Genomic DNA, 18,057 nt, shown 5'->3' with positions numbered 1-18,057 from the left:
TTTTAGGTGTGGGTTTGGTTTAGGAACAATAAGAAAAGAACAAAACTGTAAAATCCTGAGGTTCTTGTAAAGCTTGATCGGTACAGCTCCTGCTAACCCTCTGAAAAGATCTGACAGACCAAGATAAACCGGGACTCCCCACAGGCCCCGGCTCCCGGTGGGGGTGGGAGAGGATGTTCTGTCGATGAGATCGGGAACCTCTGGACTCCGGGGCCGGGAAGGTGGTTTTCATCCCTCTGGTTTTCAAACAAGTGTGCCAGGTGGCTGTCGTCTTGAATCCTCGAGATCCCCCCCAGGGGGAAAGCTTTTTTGGTCTTTCCTCCAGCTATATTTTGTACTCAGAAGTCAGACCAGGTACCACGAGTGGGGGAACTAGCTTGGCCATATCTCCGCCATGTCTGCATCCAGCTCCCTGCCACCTCTCACCCGTGTGTGTGTGTGTGTGTGTGTGTGAGAGAGAGAGAGAGAGAGAGAGAGAGAGAGAGAGAGAGAGAGAGAGAGAGAGAAAGAGAGGGGCACACTGGGGATGGAACCCAGGGACATCCTACCTCCAAGCCACACCCCCAGCCCTTTTTTTCCTTTTTTTTCTTTTTTTTGAAACAGGGTCTCCATAGGTTGCTAGGTGTCTCACTATGTTACTGACACTGGCTTCCAACTGCCATCCTCCATCTCCACCTCCCAAGGGCTGGCACTGTAGGCAGGCACCATCATGCCTGCCATCCCGGAAGGCACTACCATGCCTGCCATCCTGGAATTTTTTTTTTTTTTTTGTACTGAGGATGGAACCCAGGAACATTCAACCTCTGAGCTACATCCCTAGCCCTACTTATTTTTATCATTTATTTTGAAACAGGATCTCACTGAGTTGCAAAGGGCCTCACTAAGTAGTAGCTGAGGCTGTCCTCGAACCACGATCCTCCTGTCTCAGCCTCCCGAGTGCTGGGATGACAAGCGTGCGTCACCACGCCCAGCTCGCTACAATCTACTGATTGACGATCTTTCAGTCCTGCTTAAAATGCTTTGCCAGTGCAGCTTAGAGACCAATTTCTTACATCCCTCCTCCCTAACCCCATCAGATTACCATGGGGGTGCTAAGTGGATGTCTGACCTCCCCTGCTCTGGTTCCCGGTTCAGCTCCAGCCCCCTCATTCTTCTCCCTGCTTCCTTTATGGCCGTCCGCATCTCTCCCAGACCCCAGAATCCCTGGGCTTACCAAGGGTCACAGCTCCATGGGCAGACCCCTTCCCTACAGGACCCGCGCCTCACCTGCACCTGCTAGAACTCCGCCCAGCCATGGGGCGGTCTAGACACCTGTCTGGGAGAAATGCCTGCCTCGAAATTCAGCAGCCACCCCCCCGCCCCGGCCCACACATGCATGGGTCTCTCCCCTTGAGATCACACGCCCTTCAAGGGCAGGCACCTCACAGGGGCCCGGCTTTGAACAGACTTTCAGTAGCTCCGAGTTGCAGGAATTAATCGCCCTTTGTCCAGTCCTCAGAGGAGGTGGCGAGCAGTTGCTATTTCTAACAGCAGCAGGGAGATTAAATACGGCCCTGCCCATCCCTCCCCAACCCCCATCTTACACACACCCCCAGTGCTGGTAATTCCTCTGTGCTCTCAAATTGATACAGTTCCTAACACATTCTAGCAAGAGAGAACCAGGAGGGTCCTGTAGAGCACTTAACTCTGCACAGCGTGAGGGCAGGAACTGCGGGCAGCAGGTGGGGGGACACACTTGACCCCCTGCCCGGTGGAGCTGGGCTGGGCCTTGGCCACTCCGCACCTGGCAGACGGCTCCATCCTGGCCGGCTCCCGACCCCGCTTTGTGGCTGATGTAGTCATAGGTCAGCTGCGTGGCCCGAGCAGTTGGGGACACTGGAGCCGCCGTGTACCGTGGTCACAGAGCCGAGCTCTCCCATGACTCACGCGGCTGGGGCACCGTTCCTGCAACCCCAGCCCGCCCCCTCGTCCTTTCATTTCACAGAGCATGGGTGACACAGAGGGAGGTCCTGCCTGTGGTTCAAAGCTCTCCCCAGCCGGGAGCAGTGGCTCTCACTGATGAATGCGTGGCCAGGAGAGGGGGAGCAGGGGCGTGACACTACAGCTGAAGGGGAGACCATGACATTTTATTTTATTTTTTATTTATTTATTTATTATTTTTTGGTGGTACTGGGGTTCCTGGAAGCCCTTCTACCTTCAGGCTACACTCCCAGACCTATTTTATACTTTTTTATTTTTGGAAACAGGGTCTCTTAAGCCAGCGGGGCTGGCTTTGAACCAGCGCGATCCTCTTGTCTCCGCCTCCCAAGCGTGCCTACCACGCCCGGCAGACCACGATATTTTAGAATAAAAGGTTGGCAGCGAGGTGCGGTGCCACACACCTGGAATCCCGGGACTTGGGAGACTGAGACAAGAGGATCATAGCTTGGAGGTTAGCCTCAGTAACTCAATGAGACCCTCAGAAACTTAGCCAGACCCTGTTTCAAAAGAACAATTAAAAATGGCTGGGGTTATAGCTCAGAGGTAGAGCACCCCTTGAGTTCAATCCCTAGTACAGTGTGTGTGTGTGTGTGTGTGTGTGTGTGTGTGTGTGAGTGTGTGTGTGTGTGTGTGTGTGTGTAGTATATTGCAAGTCCTTTAAGTTTTTCTTCTCTATTTTTGTGCATGTGTGCGTGTGTGTGGGGGTGGTACTAGGGATGGAACCCAGGGGCATTCTACCTCCAAGCTACACCCCTAGCCCTACTTTTTATTCTTTATTTTGAAACAGGGTCTCACTGAGTTGCAGAGGGCCTCACTAAGTAGCTGAGCCTGTCCTCGAACTGCGATCCTCCTGTCTCAGCCTCCCGAGTGCCGGGATTACAAGCATGCGCCACCACGCCCGGCTCATGGTGTCCGTTCTTGTTCCCCTTCCAGGCTTCCTGGCAAGGCAGGAATTTGGGGTGGGAGGGAGAGTTTGCAGACGCAGCTCTCTCGCTGTAAGGTGGCCAACTTGGTTTGAGTCCAGCTCTGTCCCTCAGCAGCCACAGGACTCTGGACAGATCATTCAGCTGCTTGCAGCCTCAGTTATCTTCGCAATAAAATGGGGATAAGAGCGGAAGCCACTTCTGCAGGGCCATCAAAACCCAGAGGCGAGCCAGGCGTGGTGGCGCACGCTTGCAACCTCAGTATCTGGGAGGCTGAGACAGGAGGATCGCGGTTCGAGGACAGCCTCAGCTACTTAGCGAGGCCCTCTGCAACTCAGCGAGACCCTGTTTCAAAATAAAGAATGAAAACTAGGGCTGGGTGTGTCGCTCGGAGGTAGAATGCCTCTGGGTTCCATCCCCTGCACCACACACACCAAAAAAAAGAGGGAAAAAGGGCTGGGGGTGTATCTCAGAGGCAGACCCCCCATCTCCCTGGGCTCAAGCTCTGGTACCACCACCACTACCACAAACAGATGGTAACAATAATACAAAGTAGAATGAATTAGCCCCAGAAAAGTCATGGACACACACACTGGCACACTCAGAGTAACAAATCCTCTATGAAGCTAACTCCCCAGTGAGTTGGAAGAGGTGGGAGTGTGCCTTCGGGGAAGGAGTCTGGGGCTAAGCGCTGAGGAAGACATGGACCGACCGACTTTCATTATCCTAAAAGCTTTGGGATGGCCGAACTGTTTGCCAGAGACTTAGAGGAGCCATAAACATTCAGATGTTAGAGCCAAAAAAACTCTCCCCTCCACCCTTGGTCGTGGGGATGAGACTCAGGGGCATTTTACCTTTGGGCTATACACCCAATCCTATTTTATTTTATTTTATTGGAAACAGGGTCTAGCTAAGTTGCTGAGGGCCTCACTAAGTTGCTGAAAGCCTCATTAAGTGGCTGAGGCTGGCCTCAGGCCTGCGATCCTCCTATCTCAGCCTCCCAAGCTCTGGGATCACAGGTGCGCCACCATGCTCAGCACGAGAACTGTGTTTTTGGTGGTTGACTCTGTGAAGTTTGAGACTGCATTAGGAGACAGGCAGGTACATTTCTGGACAGAGAGGCAAAGTTAAGAGAAGGGACAAAGGCTTTATTTTCATTTTTATTTTTTTGTGGTACTGGGAGTGGAACTCAGGGGCCTTCTACTTCCAGACTACACTCCCAGATCTATTTTATATTTTATTTGGAAACAGGGTCTCACTGAGTTGCTGAGAGCAACTCAGTAGCTGAGGCTGGCTTTGAACCTATGCGATCCCCCTGTCTCAGCCTCCCAAGCGCTGGGATCACAAGCTCTTTGGACAGTCCCCATAGGCTCCTCCTACGCGCCCCCCATCACTGTCACCGAAACCATTCTCAGCTACTCTCCCTGCGCACATCTCTCCGTGTTGCTGGGCATTCCCTCTCAAGACACAGAATCCTCCGTGCAGATGGTACCTCCTGGGGTCACCTGGTCCAATCTGCCTGCTTCACAGACAACGAAACTGAAGTCAGAGCTGATAAGCTCACGGGGTGATCAGGATCCCAGAGAGCCCAGGACACGGATCTCTGGTCCCGAGTGCAAGCGGCCGCCTTCTCTGGGGCCTGGGGGGACCCCGGGCGGGGCGAGCACCGGCCCCTTCCATTCACTGGGGAGTGATTGCTGGTGTTACTGACCAACACAGGAGTGGAGCGCGGAGCCTGTGGTCCCCACACTTCATGTGGCCAGGACAGTTGCATGGTTTCCAAGGTAACGCACAGCCAGGCGGCTTGGCCAGGGAGGGAGAACAGGAGGCGGGAAGCGCCTTCCCGTTTAGAAGCAGGACACTTCCCGAGCCAGGTGGCCGTCAGCGCAAACTGAGGGGTCTAGGGCAGAGGACGCCTCTGCCACCCTGGACTCCTGGAGCCAAGGAATCTTCTGGAAGCCTTGGCAAGAGGCATTTGCCCGAAAGTTTATGGCGCTCCAGAGGGGTGACTTGGGAGCTCTGGGGCTGTCCCTCGGGGCCAGGGCAAGTCCCAGCCTGCTGAGGACCGGGTTTCTCACACCTGTCGACGCACACAGCCCACGCCCCGTCCGTCCGTCTGTAAGCAGCGTGATTCAGAATGGTGTTTCCTAGTGACAAGACAAAACTGAAAGCCAATACAAGCAGCTGGGAAGCAGCCTGGCACTCCACCCGCACCAGCCAGCGGGGACAGGGGCCGGGATGGCAGCGGGGCAGGAAGCCCTCTGTGGGCCTGAAAGAGTTAAGCCCCAGTGTTTAAATATTTAGCAAAAGGAAACCACAATGTCACCCTGCGGAGACTTCCAGGGCTGGAGAGGTAACCATGGTAATTCCTGGTCAGCAGCAGGTCTGAGGAGCAGGTGCTCGGTGCCTGCCTGCAGGCTGTCTGAGCAGCCTGGTGGCAGGGTAAGGTCCTAGAGGGACGGCCTCCTGAGGCCCCGGCCTGCAGGACTCACACAGCATGGGCCAGGAGCTGTAGACTTTAGCTCCTTTTGAAAACCCATCTTCTCCCTAAAAGTAAGGAAAGCTCAAGCCGGGCGTGGTAGCGCACGCTTGTAATCCCAGCACTTGGGAGGCTGAGACAGGAGGATTGCGCAGGTTTGAGGCCAGCCTCAGCTACTTAGTGAGGCTCTCAGCAATTCATTGAAACCCTGTTTCCAAATAAAGTATAAAATAGGTCTGGGAGTATAGTCTGGAGGTAGAAAAGCCTCTGGGTTCCATTGCTAGTACAAGAAAGAAAGAAAGAAAGAAAGAAAGAAAGAAAGAAAGAAAAGGAAAGGGAAGGAAGGAAGAAAGGAAGGAAGGATGGATGGAGGAAGGGAAATGACAGAAAATGAAGTCACGTTTACCGGGCATAGGGGCACATGCCTGTTATCCCAGGGTTTGGGAGGCTGAGGCCCAGGAGAGCAGGGCCACCGTGAACCCCCTCAAATGCATACTCCATTTTTTATTTCTTGCATATGCTGTGGTTGTTAATAAAAGTGGAGTGAAAGCTAGGCATGGTGGTGCATGCTTGTAATCCCAGCATCTGGGAGGCTGAGACTGGAGGATGGCGGTTTGCAGACAGCCTCAGCTACTTAGTGAGGCCTTTGCAACTCAGTGAGACCCTGTTTCAAAATCAAGAATAAAAAAAAAAATAGGACTGGGGGTGTAGCTCTGAGGAGGGAGAATGCCTCTAGGTTCCATCCCCAATACCACAAAAAATAAAAAAATAAAGTAAAAGTGGAACGAGAGACAGGCACACACTTGGAAGCAGAGACCACCACCTGGAACTTCCTTGTCCGGCTCACAGCCCTTCGGTACCCGAGTCATCTGAGTCCCTGCTCCTGTCTCATCATATCTGGGTTAAGGAGCTGTCCGCAAACCCAGCCAAGCTGAGCGACCTGCTCAGGGTCTCCAACACCATCAAGGCCTTTCAGACCCATCAACCAATAGCCAGAAACATCTTTGAGAAATGTCTACCAGGTGTCTGCAAGAAAAACAGAGAGGCACCTTTGGGAAGATTGGGTGGCCGCTAGGTATCCTTGGAGAACTATCTCTCTCTCTCTCTCTCTCTCTCTCTCTCTCTCTTTCTCTCTCTCTCTCTCTCTCTCTCTCTCCCTCCCTCCCTCCCTCCCTCCCTCTAGTACTGGGGATGGAACCCAGGGGCATTCTACCTACAAGTTACACCCCCAGCCCTATTTTTTATTCTTTATTTTGAAACAGGGTCTCACTGAGTTGCACAGGGCCTCACTGAGTAGCTGAGGCTGTCCATAAACTGCAGTCCTCCTGTCTCAGCCTCCCAGATGCTGGGATTACAAGGGTGCGCACCAAGGATTCTTTCTCTTCTCCCTCCATCCTACTGAGATGCTCCAGGCTAGTTCTGTCCCCAACGTACAAGCACAGGGTTCCCTGGGAAAATGGGCCTGGCCCTTCCAGGAGAAATGCACGACTGCTTCCTCCTGGCCACACGGAACCTCGCACGCGCCTCCTGTTAAGGAGCTTATGACCCCTGCACAGAAAAAACCAAGGTCTAGGACAAGCAGGCTCCAAAGGCAGGAGATGGGTCTGAACTATCTCTGGATTCTCCATTACCAGCGCAAAGTCTGTCCTGATATAAATGACTGCTGAATAAATAAGCGTACACACGGGCTCATGGCTTTATAAAGTATATTAAGATAAGCTTGCTAGTTTAGAGCAGTCAGCACAGAGTCCTGCTGTTCCACCGTGGACCGGTGAGACCTCCTGCATCCCAGACACCCGCATCCCCGTGACAGCACATCCTCCCCCGGGGGACACTCGGACTGCTCTACTGCTCAGTGCCCCTCAGCGGGCACGCCTCTGCACAGCGTGAACTGTCTCTGGAATATAATTTATCCCCTATAATTTGAAGTCGCTTCTCTGTCTGCCGAGAACTCCACTGCTTTTTTTTTTTTTTTTTTTTTTTTTTTTTTTTTTTTTGGTACTGGGGTTCCTGGAAGCCCTTCTACTGCCAGGCTACACTGCCAGACCTATTTTTACATTTTTATTTGGAAACAGGGTCTCCTAAGCCAGTGCGCGCGGCTGGCTTCGAACCTGCGCGATCCTCCTGTCTCTGCCTCCCAAGCGCGGGGATTACAAGTGTGCACCACCATGCCCGGCCACTGGTCTTCAATTAAAAAAAAAAAACCCACTTTTATATACCTAATAAATGAAAAGTCTCTCCTCTGCTGGATTCTTCGGGTTTCTTTTTTCTTTTCTTTTCTTTTCTTTTTTTTTTTTTTTTTTCAGTACTGGGGATGGAGCCCAGGGGCATTTTACCTCCAAGCTACACCTCCAGCCCTATTTTGTATTCTTTATTTTGAAACAGGTTCTCACTGAGTTGCAATGGGCCTCACTAAGTAGCTGAGGCTGGCTTTGAACCGCGAGCCTCCTGTCTCAGCCTCCTGAATGCTGGGATGACAAGCGTGCGCCGCCACGCCCGGCCCTTTCGGGTTTCAAATTCACGAGGTCAAAGGCTCACTCACACCTCGTTACTCACATGATTCTGCTGAGTTTGCAGAAGCCTGAAGCTGCTGGGAGCTCGTGCCTCGGTCAGATCTAGAGGGGATCAACATCCCCAAATAAGAGTGGATGCACCCTGCCCCGTTATCTGATGGACACACTTAATTTGAACGTGGTAAGTAAATCCAAGTTGAGTGAACGTCCGTCCACCTGAGCATGAGGTGATGTCAAAACTCTGCCGCTGTCCCTGTCCTGTGACCTGCAGAGGGCAAGCTGGTACTGCCCATCTGGGGTCTGTTGGTGACAGGCTCAAGGGAGACCCTACCCCTTTTCTGTGTGTGTGTATGTGGTACCAGGGATAGAACCCAGAGGCATTTTACCTCTGAGCTATCTCCCCAGTCCTTTTTAATTTTTATTTTTTTATCTTGAAACAGGGTTTCACTAAGTTACCACATACTGGCCTTGAAGCCGCGATCCTCCTGTCTCAGCCTCTTGACTACTGGGATTACAGGCTTGTACAGGAAAGTACAACTTATTTATTTATTATTATTTTTTGTGATACTGAGGATGGAACCCAGGGGTGTTCTATAAAGGACCTCACTAAGTAGCTGAGGCTGTCTGCAAACCCAGATCCTCCTGTCTCAACCTCCCAAATGCTAGGATTACAAGCGTGCACCACCACACCCAACAACAGACGTCCTTTTTCTTTTGCAGTGGCAGTGATGGAACCCAGGGCCTCATGCACACGAGGCAAGCACTCTACCGCTGAGCTGCAGCCCAGCCCAAACCAGATGTCTTGAATCCGGCACCCTTTCATTACGAGACTTGCTGCGAACATCTGCTCTTTTTTTTTTTTTTTTTTTTTTTTTTGCGGGTCTGGGGATGGAACCCAGGGGCATTTTACCTCCGAGTTACATCCCCAGCCCTATCTTTTATTCTTCATTTGGAAACAGGGTCTCACTGAGTTGCAAAGGGCCCCACTAAGTAGTAGCTGAGACCCTTCGAACCGCAATCCTCCTGTCTCAGCCTCTGGAGTGCTGGGATTACAAGCATGTGCCACCATGCCCGACTGCGCCATGGTTTTTGACTATACAAAGACTGATGATGTCATTGGCCCCGAGGCAGCAGGAGAAGGACACCAAACAGAAAACTAACACGGTTGGGTGAGGTGCTTACTTGGAACAAGCCATCCCCGTACCCCTTCGGCAGGAGAAGGGGCAAAGCTGAGGAGACCAGAGGGCCGAGGTGCAGGAGCCAGGCACTGGCAACCTTCCTCCCCTGGCCGTGGGTACAGCTAGACCAAGAAGCTGGGTCATGGGGGCCTAGTGAGGGCTGAGCGGGGTCGGAGCAGGGAGGAAGCCAGCCACTTGCCAGTACTGGACCTTTGTAACAGGGACCGTTCTCTGGCCCAGCTGGAAGCGGCGGGACAGGGGTTACAGAGCAGGAATCAAAGTCCCCTGCAATCCCGCTGTCCCCCAGGTAGCCCCGATGCCTGTAAGAGATTCAGCAAAGTAGGCGAGGTGCCTCCCACAGTCCAGAAGGGGAAACTGAGGCCCCACTGAGAAGTCATTGCCAGCCCAGGGTCATTTCGGGTGGAGCGTCTGAGCTACAGATGTGACTCTGATTCTCTGGACCCTGAGTACCAAGATAAGTGACCCAGGAACTATCACCTAGTAACCAGGGTCACAGCAGAAGTGGAGATGGGCCCTGAGCAAAGGATGGTACAAGGCGCCCAGCCACCGGGACAGAGCTGAGGTCACACTGCGGCCGGCCAGATGGGGCCCTAGGCCGGGCTGTGGGTGCAGGGCTCAAGCTCCTGCTTCTCATCTGTGCCACCGCTCTGCCCTGGAGTCGTGGAGGAAGCAGGGAACCTGGAGGTGCACGGTGCTCCCCCGCTCACTCCTTGTCCACTTCTCACGAAGCTACAAGAAGGCCCTCCAGTTCCAGATGAGGAAAGCCCAAGACGCAGCCCGAGGTTACAGGGCTGCCGGAGACGCACGCAGAGAGGAGGTCATGGCCGGGGCTCAGCTCCGATTTTGCTGACTCTGGGCCCTGGTTTTCATCAGTCTCTCTCCCCCTGCCCAGATGTGAATCTATACACGCTCCTCAGCCAAAGACCAGGATGGTTTCCAGATTTACACGCACACGAGAGGAAACATCTGGATGCTTTAAGCTGCCGGGTCCACGGCGGAGCAGATCGGGTGATGGGTGTTCGGCATCACAAGAGGATGCGTCAGATCCGTGTGCTCCGGTCTGACCCTCCCAGCCCAGGTCAGACCATCCTCCCTCAGTCAGCCAAACTGGAAGGGCACCCCAGAGGCCCAGCCAATTATTTTCCTGGGTGCCAAATCACTCCTGAGCAGCCTCCGCGATTGCATAAGACTTCTGCTCTATCGAGAAAGTGGCACCACACGCCTGGGGTCCACAGGGGTAGAGTTGCCGGCAGCCGGAGGGCCCCTGGCGCAGTCTGTGTTGCGCATGCACACGTGCGCACGCTGTACGCGCATGCGCGGGGCTGCGCAGAGGAAGATGCTTAGAGAACTCAGTAGCTCTTGCTGAGCTGGGTGCTCTGGGTCCACGGTGCTCAAGGAGGGTTCCCCGAGCAGGATGGCCCCGATCATGAAGCCTTTGGGCTCCAGGTGAAGACAATTTCCCCATCCTCCCAAAGCCACAGGGATGCCTCGCACTGCCCTTAGGCTCTGCCACGCTGGTAGAGCCAAGACCCTGGACCACATCTTGTAAAATCACCCACATGGACGGAGCGATAGAGGATGGCTCCGGCCGGAGCGAGGCCCAAGGGCGGGCGCCGCGGGAGGGGGAGGCGGCCCCTACCTGGATCTCGCGTGTGTGATAGGCGATGATCAACCCCAACAGGATGACGGTGGATAGGCTGATAAGGCATTTCAGGGCCAACGAAAACATGGAGTCCTGCGGGAGAGATGGAGAGAGAATTAGGGAGAGCCAGGCAAGGAGCATCGCACGCAGGCAGCGCGGAGGGGCCGCGGGGACCGAGGAGGGTCGAGCCCGGGCCCCTCCGTCTTCTCCTGCTTCCCCGGGTGAACAGGGACCTGAGCGACTGTGTTTGTTTTACATGGCTGCGTTCCGTGTGCTGATGTGCTGCTTACAAGGTCATAAGTCATGTGAACATAATTCTTTTTTATGCCGCTATTATACGGTTGGAGCATCCCTGTCATGCCAGCTCTGGTTTCTGTTTTCTTTTAACAAATGCTACCCAGAGGATTTCCCAAGTCCTCCTCCTCCTCCTCCTTTTTTTTTTTTTTTTTTTTTTTTTTTTTTTTGGTATTAGGATGGAACCCAGGGGCATTCTACCTCTGCTAAACCCCCAGCTTTATTATTTATTTATTTATTTATTTATTTTATTTGTGGTACTGGGGGTGGAACCCAGGGGCTTTTCTACCTCCGGGCTATGCTCCCAAGCCTATTTTATATTTTGTTTGGAAACAGGGTCTCACTAAGTTGCTGAGAGCCTAAGTAGCTGAGGCTGGCTTTGAACCTGCATGATCCTCCTATCTCAGCCTCCCAAACGCTGGGATTACAAGCGTGCGTCACCATGCCCGGCTTATTCTTTATTTTGAAACGGGGTCTATGCCGGGCGAGGTGGCGCACGCTTGTAATCCCTGCGCTTGGGAGGCAGAGACAGGAGGATCACGCAGGTTCGAAGCCAGCCGCCCGCGCTGGTTTAGGAGACCCTGTTTCCAAATAAAAAATGTAAAAACAGGTCTGGGAGTGTAGCCCGGAGGTAGGAGGGCTTCCAGGAACCCCAGTACCACCAAAAAAAAAAAAAAGAAAGAAAGAAAAAAAAGAAACGGGGTCTCACTGATTTGCAAAGGGCGTCACTAAGTAGCTGAGGCTGTCCATGAACCACAATCCTCCTGTCTCGGCCTCCCACATGCTGGGATTACAAGCGTGCACCACCACATCCGGCTAGTCCCTTCCACTTCTGACAATTCATTTTCCTTTGGGAATGAATTAGACTGTCGTGGCAGCCGGCCCTGCCCCTAGGCGGAGGGCAGGAGAGGTAGGCAAGGGCGGCCAGATGAGCCACTGGCGGGAGGAGCGGGGCAAATGCAGACAAGGGACAAACCCGGGAGAGACAGGTCATGGCTGAGGGATGGACACATGGCCAGGGCAGCTGTCAGCCCGGAGTGGCTTAAGCCTCAGGCTAATCTGACGGGTCCAAACCCTGACAGCCACGTAGAGCTCTGTGCTACCTCACGAACCACTGTGAAGAACTAGTGCATAGGAGCTGCTCCCACGGTTCCCGCTTGCTTCCCGTCCTCCGCAAGGCAGAGCAGGCGGGCTGGGGCTCAGAGGTGGAACTGGCTTCCAGTCCCAAGGAAAACAGACACTCGGCCCCGAGCAAGGGCAACAGAAAGGTCCTGGCAGCATCTTCAAGCACATGCTGCCTGGCGCCCGGCCCTGAGAGCTATGTTCACCTAAGAAGCAGCCCTGGTCCTCCAGGAGCTGAGGATTAGACCATGTGCCGCTTCTGTGATGAACCCCACGGTTCCCACGGTTTTACATATCCGCTCTCGCTCATCCGCACCACACCCTTTGGTCTTTATCCCAACTTCATACATGTTGCAGATGGAGGTCTGGAGGGCCGAGTGGCGTATGCTCATTTCAAAGCCGGGGTTTTGAAAGTAGGCCCTCGGTCTACTCTCTAACAGGAAACGGGAGAAAATGTGACATCCTTTTTATTTTTTCTTTCTTTTGGTTCTAGAGATTGAACCCAGGAGCATTCTATCTCCAAGCTATATCCTCAGCCCCTTTTTAAATGTGGAAACAGAGTCTTGCTAAGTTCGGAGAGTCTCACTAGGTTGCTGAGGCTGTCCTCAAATCTGTGATCCTCCTGTCTCAGCCTCCCAAGTACTGAGATTAAAAGAGTGTGCCACCATGCCCAGCTTGAAACGTCCTTTGAATAGAACTAAATGACAATTTAAGACAAAAGGGCCCCAAACATCGTTAGCTGGGAGGAATCGGTTCTGTTTTCTATAGCACAGTAGGGTAGCTGATTATAATGACCTATGACATACTTCTGTAGACCAGAAGAGTACAAAAGTTCTTAGCACAGAGAAATGTGTCATGCTTGAAGAGATGGAAACACTTATTATCCTGATTTGATGATTACACTCTGCACCAAATTATCATGTTATACTTTGGAAGATGAATAAATACCATATCTCAATAAAATTTTTGTGATACTGGAGATTGAACCCAGGGACATTCTGTCACTGAGCTACACCCCCAGCATTATTTTATTTTATTTTGAAACAGGGTCTTGGTAAGTTGCTGAGGCTGACCGCAAACCTGCAGTCCTCCTGTCTCAGCCTCCTACGTACTGTGATTATAGGTGTGTGCCGCCACACACAGCTTTTGATTTTAAAAAAAGAGAGAAATTTAAGATGACATTGGTAAGCATTTCAAAGATTAATCACACAGATACATTATTGGAGAACCTGGAGACTCTGAGGAGGGAGGGAGGCATCGCTGAGGTCAGAGAATGCACTCAAAGGTGGGCACAAGGCGGCTGAGACACAGCCAGGGCCCCTTGGGCCACGTGGCGGCCTTTGCAGTAGAGGAAGGCTGGGCCCGCGCGGTGCTACACTAGGTCACCCTAGTCCTTGGAAGGTTGAGACAGAAGGATAGCAGGTTCAAGGCCAGCAACTTAGTGAGGTCCTACCTCAAAACAAAAAGGGCTGGGTATGTAGCTCAGGACTAGAATGTCTCTAGACTCAATCGCCAGAAACCACACAAGGATCGGAACCCAGGACTTCCAGCCACCCACACCCATGTGGTACTGGGGATGGAACCCAGGGGCTTTTCTACCTCTGGGCTATACTCCCAGACCTATTTTATATTTTATTTGGAAACAGGGTCTCACTAAGTTGCTGAGAGCCTCACTAAGAATCTGAGACTGGCTTCAAAGCTGTGCGATCCTCCTGTCTCTGCCTCCCAAGTACGGGGATCACAAGCCTGTGCCACCACGCCCAGCTCTTATTCTTAGCTGAGGCTGGCTTCGAACCTGCGCAATTCTCTTTTCTCAGCCTCCCAAGTGCAGGGATTACAAGCGTGTGCCACCGCGCCCAGCGTTTATTCTTTATTTTGAAACAGGGTCTCACTGAGTTGAGAAGGACCTCACTAAGTAGCCGAGGCTGTCAGAGAACCAGCAGGATCCTCCTGTCTCAGCCTCCCAAGTGCTGAGATTACAAGCGTGCGCCACCACACCCGGCTTGGTTGAGCACCTTAAATCCCTAACCATGTGCTGGATGCTGGAGGACGTACAGAGAGGGCCTCTGACGCTTCCGCTGTGGATTACACCAAGCTCAGACACTCTAACCCGTAGGAGGTCCTCCAACTGTGCCACTAAGACTCCATTCCACCTCGCCCAGTGGCTGAGCACTTGCCTAGCAAGCTGGAGGTCCTGGATCATATCCTCAGCATCACAAAATGTCAAAATGAAAAGACCGTCTAACAGCCGGGCATGTGACGCACGCTTGTAATCCCCGCGCTTGGGAGGCTGAGACAGGAGGATGGCACGGGTTCGAAGCCAGCCTCAGCTACTTAGTGAGGCTCTCGGCAACTTAGTGAGACCCTGTCCCAAATAAAAAAAAAAAATAGGTCTGGGGGTACAGCCCGGAGGTAGAAAATCCCCTGGGTTCCACCCCCAGTACCACCAAAAAAATAAAGATTGTCTAAGCTGGACGTGGACATGGTGGCAAATGCCTGTAACTCAGAGAGGCTGAGACAGAAGGATTGCAAATTCAAGGCCAGCCTCAGCAACTTAGTGAAACCCTGTGTAGCCCAGAAGTAGAATGCCCCTGGGTTCATCTCTCTCTCACTCTCTCTCTCTCTCTCTCACACACACACACACACACACACACACACACACACACGGATTGTCTAAACATAAGCCAGTTTTCCTGCCTCTTTACGGTTTAGCCAAGAGCCGCCTGCCTTCGTTACTGAGCACCCAGCCCGGCGGTGTCTCGGGGCGTCGGTACGCTGCTGCTCGTGCAACGTGGGCACACAGAAGCGTGGGGCGCGTTCTGGCCCCGGAGAAGATTCACACTTTAGAAGCATCACGTGTTGCTGGAAGGATCGCTCCATCCTCGGGACGGAGTTGGGGCTGCTTTAGGAAAGCAAATGCTCCCTGTAGGGACGAGCTGGCGACGGCTCGCACGCTTCCAGCCAAATGGCCATCACGTTCTTCTCAAAGGGATCCTAAGGCATCTGGGGAGCGTCACGCCCACCCCGGGACAGGTTTGGGATCGCTGCGCATTTCAACCTCTGACTTATTTCTTTTGGCGGAAATTAACTGGAATCAGAATCCCAGTCTACTTCCATCATTTTTAGAGGAAGTGAAGGGAAAGAGACCAGGTGCTGTGTCTTCTTTAAGCCTCTTCCATCTGTCCTAAAACTGGAAGCCTTTCCACTAAAAGGCAGCTCCCACCTGCTTCTTGGTTTTAGCCAACGTGACCTTTGGGGTCAGCTCCAGCGCACAGAGGACGCGCTGTGCATGGGTCAGTGGGGACTCTGGTACTTTACAGATTCCCTTGCATTCTCTATCAGCTGTCAGTAAAACCACAAACCAGCTGTAATCCCAGTGCTTGGAAGGCTGAGACAGGAGGATTGCAGGATTGAGGTCAGCCTCAGCAACTTAGCAAAACCCTGTTTCAAAATAAAAATAAAAGGGGCTGGGGGCATAGCTCAGAAGTAGAATGCCTCTGGGTTCAATCCTCAGTACCAAAAAAGAAAAGAAAGGAGATAGAAGGAGAGAGACAGAGAGAATAAACCATCACTCTCACCCCCCCCCCTTTTTTTTCAGTACTGGGGATAGAACCCAAGCTATCTCCAAGCTCAACCCCCAGCCCTATTTTTTAGTCTTTTATTTTATTTTATTTATTTTTTGTGGTACTGGAGATGGAACCCAGGGGCATTGTACCTCTGAGCTACACCCCCAGTCCTATTTTTTAAGCCTTTTTATTTTTGAAACAGGGTCTCACTGAGTTGCGAAGGGCCTCGCTAAGTAGCTGAGGCTGGCCGCGAATGGCGAAACCTCCTGTCTCAGCCTCCCAAATGCTGAGATCGCAAGCGTGAGCCACCACGCCCGGCTCATCGCCCATTTTTAATATCTGAAAAACATGTCAGAAAAGTTTGCCTGGACCAGAAATAGTTTCCATTTGTTAAAATGTCGAGCTATCATCTTTTCTTTGTAGCCTGAAAGCCAGTGGAGCTTGAAATCGATATGGTGGTAGCGGCGACACAGGACTCACTAATGAGCTGCCACGCGCCCGATGGTGGCCCTGCGACGTGCTGTGTCTGACACTCTCCCACCTGAGGGTCAGAAAGAGACTCACGGATCTGGAAGGAGTGCTGTGCCCACCTGGCCAGGCGGTCGTCTCTTCTGAGACTCAGATGTGTCAACAACAGAGTAGAATCACCCCAACCCTGGGATGGGGACCACTCTACCCTAAGGAGGTTTGGTTTTGTTTTGTTGTGGTACCATGGAGGGAACTCAGGGGCCTTCTACCTCCGCTCAGAGGAGCTGTACCTCCAGACCTATTTTCTATATTATTTGGAAACAGGGTCTCACTAAGTTGCTGAGAGCCTCACTAAGTAGCTGAGGCTGGCTTCGAACCTGTGCGATCCTCCTGTCTCAGTACTGGGATTCTACAAGTCTGTACCACCACGCTCAGCTCAAGTTTTGTTGTTGTTGTTGTTGTTGTTGAGGGGGGGAGCCATTTGTAGCTGTCCAAAACTACCCAAGTGGTTCAGTTAATTTAAGACATTCTGTGATCAGGCATTACGTAGCCCCTAGAAGACACCACAGTAGAAAACATTTGAAGGCATGGAGGAAGGTTGGTAATGGAATATTAAGTGTAGCTTCACATGGTGGCGCACGCTTGTAATCCCCGCGCTTGGGAGGGTGAGACAGGAGGATCTGGGTTCGCGGCCAGCCTCAGCTACTTAGTGAGGCTCTCAGCAACTTAGTGAGACCCTGTTTCAAAATTTAAAAAAATAGAACTGAGGGTATAGTTCAGAGGCAGAATGACCCTGGGTTCTATCCAAAGTACTGCAAAAAAAGAAGAAGAAGAAAGGAGGAGGAGGAGGAGGAGGAGGAGGAGGAGGAGGAGGAGGAGGAGGAAAAAAATATTAAGTAGAAACCCTTGACACCCCCCACTGTACATGTAGTATATTTCCAACAACTCGTTTTGTTGATGAATGCAGAAAGACTAGAAATACCTTAACTCTCCTGCATGCTGGGGGTGTTTTCTTTTTCCCCCCTCTCTCTTTCAATTTTCCACAATGAGAAATACTATTTTTATAATGAGAAGGTTTGTTTACTTCTCAAAAATCTAGAAAGAGGCTTCCATGCAGATGGAATGATTCATCTTCATTTGTGACGTGGCCAGCGCCCCGCTTCGGGTGCCTGTGGGAAGCGGGAGCCGCCAGCTCATCCCTGGCACGGGATGAGGGACCCGAGGCTTGAAGGTTTTACTTATTTATTTATGTGTGTGTTACTGGGGATGGAATCCAGGGCCATTCTACCTCCGAGATACACCCCCAGCCCGATTTTTTACTCTTTATTTGGAAACCGGGTCTCACTGAGTTGCAAAGGGACTCACTAAGTAGCCGAGGCTGGCCGTGAACCGCGATCCTCCCATCTCAGCCTCCCAGATGCCGGGATGACAAGCCCGGCTTCTTTACTGGGTGTCCATTTATTTGCTGCCATCACGCTATGTCCCGCCCTCTTCTTGACTCCCATTAGGAGATTGGATGGATGCTCTGGTCCAATGAGGATGGGCCTCCTGTAATTCTGGGACTAGGTAGAAGAGGGATTCACGCTCACCTCAAACGGCCGTCTCGTTGCCTTGATTCACAGCCTAGCAGAATTCATGGGACAATAACATTTATACTAGCCAGGCACAGTGGTACACATTCAGAAGGCTGAACCAGGAGAATCACAGGTTCGAGGCTACCTTGAGCAACTTAGAGAAACAGACCCTCAGCCACCTAATGAGACCCTGTTTCATAAAATAAAAATAAAGTGGGGCGTGGTGGCGCATGCTTGTAATCCCCGCGTTTGGGAGGCAGAGACAGGAGGATCGCACAGGTTTGAAGCCAGCCTTGC

At 52.2% G+C, this 18,057-nt stretch overlaps 1 protein-coding gene across 1 annotated transcript in view; it reads right to left on the bottom strand.

The window, feature by feature from the left end:
• Nucleotides 1-18,057, bottom strand: part of KCNN3 (potassium calcium-activated channel subfamily N member 3) — a gene marked incomplete at both ends in the record, with an annotated part of 172,926 nt that overhangs the window by 95,932 nt on the left and 58,937 nt on the right. The window contains 1 exon segment of the mRNA XM_080693038.1: nt 10,734-10,829. Coding sequence (XP_080549164.1) covers nt 10,734-10,829 — 96 coding nt within the window.

Source organism: Muscardinus avellanarius, assembly GCF_963383645.1.
Source record: "Muscardinus avellanarius genome assembly, chromosome: 3".
NCBI classification, from domain to species: domain Eukaryota; kingdom Metazoa; phylum Chordata; class Mammalia; order Rodentia; family Gliridae; genus Muscardinus; species Muscardinus avellanarius.
Note: the sequence above shows the minus strand (reverse complement) of the source record. Positions and strands in the feature narration are given on the sequence as shown.